General features: G+C 38.8%; 1 protein-coding gene across 1 annotated transcript in view; it reads right to left on the minus strand.

Moving 5' to 3' along the window:
- Positions 1-5,468: 5,468 nt before the first annotated feature.
- Positions 5,469-9,865, minus strand: part of stard3nl (STARD3 N-terminal like) — an 18,501-nt gene continuing 14,104 nt past the window's right edge. The window contains exons 7-9 of the mRNA XM_079243400.1: positions 8,688-8,786; positions 7,083-7,150; positions 5,469-6,174 (exon numbers count right to left, since the gene is read on the minus strand). Of these exons, the coding sequence (XP_079099526.1) occupies positions 7,086-7,150; positions 8,688-8,786 (164 nt within the window). The 3' untranslated portion in view covers positions 5,469-6,174; positions 7,083-7,085. The remainder of the gene's footprint in view (positions 6,175-7,082; positions 7,151-8,687; positions 8,787-9,865) is intronic.

Consider the following 9,865-nt stretch of genomic DNA (forward strand, 5'->3'; position numbering starts at 1 on the left):
CCCCCTTCACCCCGACAGGCAGCCTGATAAGTGGTTTAACCTGAACAGAACAGGATCAGCATTTTCTTACCGATCACATTCCTGGCCTGAGTAGTTGCCAGGAATTGTTCAAACAAACGGAAGACGATGGGAAGGAAGGAGCGATTTGACAGAACAGCGACTTCTGTTGGGATCGCACTGAAAGGCTGGTAGTTGGTTATCACGTCGACGTCGTACTGAAGCCATCTCTCTGTGTTGGGCTCTGAAAGTTTATCACCCTGCTGTTCAGCTGGTCTCACTGGTTTGTCTGCCACATGACAGGTTAAAGGGGTGAGAAGTGGGAAACTGGTCTTTAAATGTTTTTAAAAGGTTTCTTATGAATGTCAAAGTGCCGCTGAAAAAAGAACTAAAAGAGACTAAAGTTTGGAGATTGGTGTCAGACTCGTTTCAGTTTATGAGCCACATACAGTGTAGAAATAACAGCGTAATAAGACATAAATGTGCTTAAATATTAGTGCAGAAATGTGCAACTACATTATAAACATGTTTACATTTAATCAGCTGTCCTTTCAGAACAAAATATTATAAACAACCTTAAAATTTCTTGAGGAAAAAAGTGACATTCAGTTTATCATTTACACACACGTTAGACCTACAAACCAGAAAACATTTCATTCCAGCTGTAAGTTTTCAGGAGCTTGAAGTTGTTTTAGATGGACATAGCGTGTAGATTTCTACATGTTCCGTTATCCTGACCACCTGGACCGACCCTCTTCATCGTATGAACAGATGTCGGATCTTTTAAACTAAAAAATTATTTTAAAAAAACGTGGAACAAACTATCCCCCCGCCTTGTTCATGTTTATAGTTAACTTTAAAAAATGAGAATTATTGATTGAACGATGCAGTAAATGTCTTTTGTAACACTTTTAAATTTACTTAAACCATCATAAAGGCCAGATCAGACCCTCTGTTGGGACAGATCGGACCCTAAGGTGGGCCGTATCTGATCAGACCCTCTAGTGGGCTAAATGAGACCCTCTAGTGGGCTAGATTAGACCTTTTGGTAGCCAGATTGGATCGGATCTTCTGGTGGGCCAGTTTGGACCCTCTGGTGGACCAGATTGGATCGGATCTTCTGGTGGGCCAGTTTGGACCCTCTGGTGGACCAGATTGGATCGGATCTTCTGGTGGGCCAGTTTGGACCCTCTGGTGGACCAGATTGGACCCTCTAGTGGGCTAGATTAGACCTTCTGATGGCCAGATCGGATTGGATCCTTTGGTGGGCCATATCTGATCAGACTCTCTAGTGGGCTAAATTAGACCCTCTGGTGGCCAGATTGGATCGGATCTTCTGGTGGGCCAGATTGGACCCTCTGGTGGGCCAGATCGGACCCTTTAATGGGTCAGATGGGACCCTCTAGTGGGCTAGATTAGACCTTCTGGTTGCCAGATTGGATCGGACCCTCTGGTGGGCCATACATTTGACACCCTCCATCTAAAGTCTTTATGTTATCTCAGCAGAAATCTCATAACTTGAAGTTTTCATTAATATTTTAAGGTAAAACAACAAAGTGTTGCATCAGGACCTGTAACGACTAAATGTTTCGTGATTTGAGGCTTTTACTTAAATTACTGGCAATTACTTAAAACTGTTCATTTCAGCCGAATAGCAGCAGATCTTTCCATGTGACATTTATTAAATTAAACTGTTCTTTAGTCAACAAGGTATTACACAGAAAAAGAGGGATTTGTATTTTCTTCCAAACCTGTGACGCATCTCCATCGGTAGCTGCAGTCTGAACTAAGACCATGCAGCTGTTCATGTGCTGCAGCTTGACGTCTTCTAGACGGGATCTGGAGCGGCTGCACAGTAAGGACACTGATGTCTCGTAGAGCTTTCAAGGTCAGTAATTGTGTAAAACCGTACGGAAAATGCTGATATGACACATTTTTACATCATGTCTTGCCTCTGATGTGCTCCACATCAGAAGTATCTGTATCTTGGGAGTGCTCCATATTCTCTGGATGGTCCTAACTGGGAAACGGAGGGTGAAACTGAGCAGCTGTTGCAAAAGCTTTGTCCTTACATGATCTTCATCAGCAGAAATCTCCTGTCCTGCTGCAGTGCATGGAGGAAACGTAGGAATTTAAAGGAACATTGCCATGACAAGTCCCCAGATTTGATGCCTGGATTAAAGGAAATCACATGTTGTGATTAACAGCTTTCAGCTCAGCCCTTCGCCTCAGTTTGACTCAGTCCTCAGACCACTCTCAGATCAGGAAAAACAGCCAAAGCTGTTTTAAAATCAGGAGAAAATGATTCAAACTACAGGATTTGTTGAAATGATCCCACTTTTAAAATGATCTGTAAACTCATGTTAATATCTTGCAAAAAAGTAGAACTTCTTATTTGTACATCTATTATTTGGAAACATATAGAGTCACATTGGACAAAAAATTCCTTCTATATCTAAAACCCGTTGAAAAAAAAAAGTATTCATAAAAGAAATCAGAAAAAATAAACTGTGTGGGGGTGAAGCTAAATCAGTGCAGAAATACACTGAGTTTTACTCAAGAAGGATCTAAAATCATGTAATTTTCTCATTTACTGCAGTATTAAATTTCCATCTGTTCATTTTTATATTGTTTAAATCCATATATTTTATATTCGTGAGGAATAGTCTTTCCGTCATGAATCACATGACCATAAACCCACCTAATGAAGCTGAGGACTGATTCAGTTCAGTTTGGCTAAATGATGATTTTTTTTTTTTTTTTTTTTTTTTTGTATATTTGACCAAATATGCTTTAAATTTTAGATGTACTTTGTCCATATTCAACCATTTTTAACATAAAATGGTTTTTTATTTGTTTTGTCATTTTAGTCTTTAAACCTAAAAAAAAAAAAAAAAAAACCTAATTAGTTTTCTGTCCATTTAATATATGAGTTAAACCACATAAATTGTTTTCAAATTTCAGGGTTTAGATTTAGGCCTTTTTAGACGTTCCTATCTGATGATCATTGACAGCAGTTAAATGATAAATGTATAAGAAGCAGCATTAATGCTTCTTCCTCCGGATGTGACGTCATGTGGTCGTTTTAATAACTTCACGTTTGTTTACAGAAGCAGCTGCTGTCCTCTGAGGACACCTGCTGGACAGACAGGGAACAGCATGTAGAGACGGGTCACGTCTCAGACCAATAAGGAAACAAACTTTTATTAAACGTTACTAAAACTAAATACACAACCAAAACTACTGAATGCTTTTTAAAATGATTTCCCGTCTGTTTAAAATAATAATACGATAAAAACCTGACTCGGCTTCCGTAGCTTAAGCTTCATAAAACACATTAATGTAAAAACTACATGAGATTTCTAATAACTTTAATTAGCAAACTATTTAGTGAAAACTACAAAAATCAAACCCATGTTTAGGTTTTAAAATATGCTAAACGTTACAGAGTACGTCTGATTAATTGATATCCACATAAATGTTTCATGTTTCAGCCAGTTTGTCATTTTATTTGTCGTGTTTTCTTCTGCAGGAAGTCTCATTCCTTCAGGTGTTAAACCATGTCGCTGTTTTTCTGCAGGGCACATGAGCGTTTGAAGGTTTTGTGACTAAAAATGTGGCTTACATCCATATGCAAATGTCTGACTTGTTAAAAGAATCAAAGCTGCAGCTGGTATTTTTCACCATTTTCAGAGGTTAATTCCAGTTGAAGGTGAAAATGTTGACATGCAGATCAGAGCACGTTTGCTGCAGTAGGATGGCTGTTTTATGGTGTCTGTTTTAAGGGGAAAATAATCTGTGAGACACAAAAGGAAAACTTTTACAGAAAAAAAAAAAAACAAAAGAAGCTGGTCTGATCATCTCATCTGTGGTGGCGAGGAAGAAAACTGGTGTACGGTTTGAGTACTGGAAAGTCACATTCTTCATGTAGAAATCACAGCAGTATCGTGTTGTTTCAAGACTTACGAACATGCAGACCTCAGAAGTACTTTCCCCACCTCCGAATCGCAGACTGGAGAGTTAAAACGAGAAAGTAGAGCTTAGTTTCAGTGTTTACCTCCACGTGTTTCATGTAGTAGTGTGGCATCGTTTCCAGACAGACAGACGCCATCGGCCAGACGTAGGTTAGCACTTTTTATCAGTATTATATTTATTTTAAAACAAAGTTTTTGACAGAAAAGCCGCACTGATGAGGCAAGATGTAGATCTGTGGACACTGTTTACAGTTGCCTTGGATACTTGACTTCTGTCAATAAAAAAAAAAGCAAAAATAAAATAAAACCGTATTGCAGAAAGCTGGTCTGTGGATTTATTTTGTGCGTTTCTGTCTATGGTTTCATGCTGTTATAAAAGCTGCACCTTATGAATAATGGATTATTAGCTTAATAAATCTGAATTTCTTTTAGGTGCTTCTATTAAAACAATAGTTGCTTCTATTAGATCTTTTATTAAAACTTGCATTTTCAAGTTTTCATCGTTGGTTTATGCAGGTTTTTTTTTTTTTTGTTTTTTTTAGGTATTTGACGTTTTATCACAGAAAACTAGCAAAATACTGAAAATGTCAAAATGACAATTTGCTTTTAAAGTTCTTGGTCAACTTTTTCATTTAATCTGTTCTGTTAGAAATGTAGGATCATTTACTGCTTAATATAGGAGCAGGTAACTAAATTTTGTTCAGATTTTCTGATAATTTAAAAAAAATCTGCTGATAAAGTTAATAATTCTGTATTTTAACACACTTGTAGCTGAAGTATTAAATGTGCCTGTTGTCTCCAACTTGACCACTAGATGTCAGTAAATTCCACAAATTATAACCTGAAAGACTTAATATTAATCTGTGAAGAACTGACGACCTGTCCAGGTGTACCTCTCTCTTGTCCAGTGATTGCTGGGATGGACTGCAGCTTCCCCGCCTGCCTTACGGGAAACACGCGGTTAAGAAAATGAATGAATAAATAATAATATTCAGCTTATTACACATCAGACTCATGTTTTCTGTTTTTGTTTGAATATTCCATCTGTGCATCGGCCACTTAAATGCTTATTTACATAAATGTAGAATAAACGTAAAATAAATATGTATATAGAAAATTATATATTAATCTGGTAAATTCATAAGAGAAAACATCGATTCAGATCTCCAGACATTTATATATATTCTGTTGTGAGAAATGGGGAAGCAGTGCTTTTGAATCATGTTTAAATTATGTAGGAATTAAAAACAGTTCAGCCTTTTTTTTTTTTTTTTTTTAAATCACTGAATACCAGAATTGTCTCTTCTTTAACACCATTTTTTTAAAATAATGAATTAAGTTTAAACATTTAATATTTAATATTTCATGACTAAAATGTGTTTTTTCCCCAAAATATTTTCATGCAGACTTTGTAATAAAACTGAGAAATAAAAGTGACCTTTGGGATAAATAATTCCACTAAAACAGTTCATTGAGAAATAAAGTGAAAAACAAACAAAGCTTTCACATTTTAATTTTTCTATTTTACAGACAAGCATTTCATGAAACAAGACCTGCGTCTTACGAGGCATGCATGAAGATATGTACACTCACATTTCAACTTCTTCCTCCTGTCAGAGCAGCGTTTCCATGTCACAGTGCAGGAACCCTCGTGTGTAAATGCAGCACACTCACGGCTCATTTTGCTTCCTTTTTTTTTCCTTCTTTGAGGCAAACACAATTCTTCATATCTGTTATGCTCAGTTCTGGCTACACATTGTGCCGACTCTGTGGAGCTTCAGTGAATTCAGAATCATTTTTGTGATAATAATCCAATTAAAAGTAAACATGATGACAGAAATACATGAAAAAAAACACCTCGATCTGTTACAAAAGAGAAGAAAATAACGTTTCAAATCACTGCTGAATACTGACAATGATCCAGAAAGTCTTGATTTCACTTCATTCAACCAAACAAGTGCATTTTTATATAAAAATGAATTCCCTTAGAAAGTCTTGACGTGGAAAAACTAAAACTTAGCAGAAATGAAACCGTTTTAAACGCAGCACTTTTTCACTCTGTGAGTTAGCAGAAGGTATAAAAAATGGGTATGAATGCACAGAAACCTCTGGGGTGAATAAAAACTAAAGCAGCAGGATGTGTAAGGCAGAAGGTTTCCTCAGCAGCAGACAGGAGAAAGCTCCGTCCTCCGGAGAGGAGACCCTGAGGAGAACAAAAACAGAGGAACTCTGACGCAGAAGTCCTGCAGTTACATCTGGAACAGGTTCAGAGGGAAATTTAACTGGGTCACACCCAGAAACACACTCACAGCCACTTTATTAGCTACACCTGTTCAGTTACTTCCTAACACACATCTCCTCAGCCAATCAGCAACTCCGAACATCTAGGCATGTAGACATGGTGAAGACTATGATTTATTGTGTGTATTACAACTGTTTACTGTTTAAGTTTCATTGTAATGGAATTTAATGTGTATTGCTGTATTTTTCCTGCTGTAAAAATGTTATGGTGTCATTGACAAGGGGGTTTTGGACTAGATAAGTGCCCTGCTTCTTCCGAAACCCTTTTCGAACTTAAGAAACTTATTTTATTTGTTGTAACCAATATTTGTTCTTTTCAAAGTCCTTTTTTAGTTCGAAATAAATGAATAAAAAAAGACGACCTGCTGATGATTAAACTGAGGAAGAAACGGGATGTGAGGATTTACTGGGATTTTATCACACAGCCATCCAGTAAAGGTGTGAAGAAGAGAAAATATCCAGCGAGCAGCCGTTGTCTGGACCAGGAGAATGGGAGGACTGGTTGGAGATGATGCTGGTGGAATGGTGGAGGGGAGGTTTTCTGGTCCCAGTTTGGTCCCATTAGTACCAGTATGACATGGTTTAACCAGCACAGCCTACCTGAGTCCTGCTGCTGACCATGTCCATCCCTTTCTGAGCACAGTGGAGCATCTTCTGATGGAAACTTCCAGCAGGATGATGCACCATGTCACAAATGACCAAGAATTGAGGCAGTTCTGGCAGAAAAAGGCTCCTACTGGATGCTGGCAGGGTGCGTCTGATAAAGAAGCTGTGAGTGTGTCTTCTGTGTGACAGGAGTGGAGCTGTTACCTGTTAAGTCAGCTGCTGGATGAGCCCTTTCTCCGGGTCGTGTTTATCATCCAGATCTTCGTCAGAGTCTGATCATAGGAGGAAAAAAATGAAGAAATAAGTGAAGATATCACAGAAAATCTTTAAACAGCCTCAGTTTCACCACCAGACGTGTTCATAGAAGAATAAATGTGTTTTATAGAAGATCGGAGGCAAAAATGTCGACCAGAGCGAAGAAGCTGGACGGATATTCACACAGCCGTGTCATCTAGCAGGGGAATGACTTCACACCAGTAGAAATTTATTTTTATTTATCCTTTATTTACACAGGTAGTCTCATTGACTCACCATTTAAAGGGTTGAAATATATTAAATTCACTTAAAAAATAGATTTGTTTCTTCTAAAATAACAAAACAAAATGCATTTTTAACCCAAATTTTCTTCCAATAAAAATTTTTTTTATTCCAGGCTCATTATCAGGCAGATGCAGAAGATCACTTTTTCATTTGAATCAAGTGTGTTGTAGCAGGGAAACACTAAAGCAGGCCTCTTCAGATGGCGGCCCAGAACCAACCTCTATGTGGCCCGGCTTATGGAAAAGAACAAATATATTGATCAAGAACCTTCGGTCATTCCTACGCTGATTAAGTAGCCTAAAATCCTGCAGACCATGAATGCAACACCTGGTTGCCTAGCAACATTAACCCCAGCGTGTGTTGTGTTTTGAAGTTGTAAGAGTAGCGCTAGCAAGCATGTCGCTCTCCGTCCCAAAACACAAAATTGACAATGAAAACCGCAGATTTAACCCGTCTGGACTGATAAGTGTTTGTTTATTTTTCCGCCACATTGGAGCGCCAAACCGATGTGTTTAATATGCAGAGTGTGTGTCTGTGTGTAAAGATTATAATGTGAGGAGGCTCCACATGGAGAAGTTTAGTTTAAAATGACCTTTTTATGTTAAAAGTTTGGAGAAAAACAGGTTCTGACTGGAATTTTCATTATTTTATTGAGTGAATTTGCCCTCGTCATGTGGGACTGAATTTAAAACAGAAAAATAAATAAACTACTTGTTTTTCAAAATACAAATGTGTCTTTAATAATTTATTTTTACTGATTTATTTTCCTTTACTTTATCTACTGGCTCTGATTATTTTTTATTTGAAAATCTGGCCCACCTGAACATCTAATAGAGTAGCCGGGCACTGACGCCTGCAGGATGGTCGCTTTGGAGGACCACAGTTGGAGCCCCCTGTCCTAAACCCAGAACTCAGCTCTTCAGTAAGAAACAGCTCCGGACCCTCAGCGTTACTTCTGTCGCCCTCTGGCGGTCTTTGTTCCACTTTCAGTTCTAGACACACATCCTGATGGAGAGTTGTCTCGTAGCACGCAACATGAACTCTTCATCGCCGCAGTGTGATGGTGCGATGCAGCCGTCCAGGAGGAGGAGGAGCCTGCGGCGCTGCAGACGCTCCCTGAAACGCCAAAAGCTTCCCCTGACGCTGAAGTGCTCGTGTGATCGGTGCTTTACACACCGTCTGGTGGTCGGACCGGACGGATCAGAGGAAAAATAGAGGTGTGTGATGTGTTTGGTGTTTTCTGGCTGATGTGGGTGTGTTTAATCAGACCTGCCAGAGACTCCGGTGGGGAGTAAAACTGTCCGTCAGATAAAGGACCTGGACCAATGAGAGGCGCTTGCTCCGTGGCGTCCATGATGGACAGATATCCTGGAAGACAGACGGCAGAAAAGGACTGTAGGTAATAAGAAGTACTCAGTAGGAGGAAAGCAAACCGTGCTGCAGCGTTTAGATTAGAGGGATCCAACTAAAACTTCTACGAGTGAAAGCAGCCGTACAAGTTCTTACAGCACAATAAACAGTTACTGAACTGACAATAGTTGTTTTTACAAAGGCGGTACTACTAACAATACTAGAAGTACTAACAGATTTAATCAGAAGAAGGAGAAAAGGCTTGTATTTATGTAATACAGTAACTTTAATCCTTAAAAGCAGATTTTTTTAAAGTGGAAATTCATATGAAAGCTGAAACTTTGTGTTGTGATGAGCAGAACGTGTACGTTTGTATTCTCTGTTAAACTGTGCCGACCTCAGGAAGAAAAGCTGCTGCTGCAGGAACTAAAGGGGATCTTATGTACACAAACAAACCCTCTTTAAACCCAGTCAGCAGATGGGATGTTTCAGCCTCAGATGTCAGATTATGAGGCTAAAATGAATTTTTAAACATTAATAAAAAAAAAAAAAAGCCATTTCACTCTCCGTCACACCACCTGACACGGACTTCCTAAACCAAGAGAAAGAAAAGCCCAACCAGCTCCTCCCCCTGATGTGACAAAAGTTATCCTTCTCCCCCGTCACTTCTCTAACGCATCTAAAATAATAGACTTTATGAATCCCTCTGGTACACATAACCTGTACTATAAAATAATATTCATTTATTCATTTTCCTAACCGCTTAGTCCGATGAAGGGTCACAGGGAAGCTGGAGCCTATCCCAGCAGTCTCTGGGTGAAAGGCGGGGTTAGCCTGGACAGCTCGCCAGTCCATCGCAGGAACAAATAAATAATCCACTGAACAATCTAACTTACAAAGCAGAAAACACATAAATGGCCACTGCGAACATATAGCAGCATAAAGAGCAGCCAGAAGAATAAAACTGAATATATTACTAACAGAACTATGTAGAAATAACACACAGATCAACAGCGGCCGAGCGTTTCCTCATCTGCACATCGTTCTCTGAGCGTCGGCTTTCAGGAGAAAAAACTCATTATTTACATGTTTAAACT

Source organism: Telmatherina bonti (assembly GCF_933228915.1).
Source record: "Telmatherina bonti genome assembly, chromosome: 7".
Classification (NCBI taxonomy): Eukaryota; Metazoa; Chordata; class Actinopteri; order Atheriniformes; family Telmatherinidae; genus Telmatherina; species Telmatherina bonti.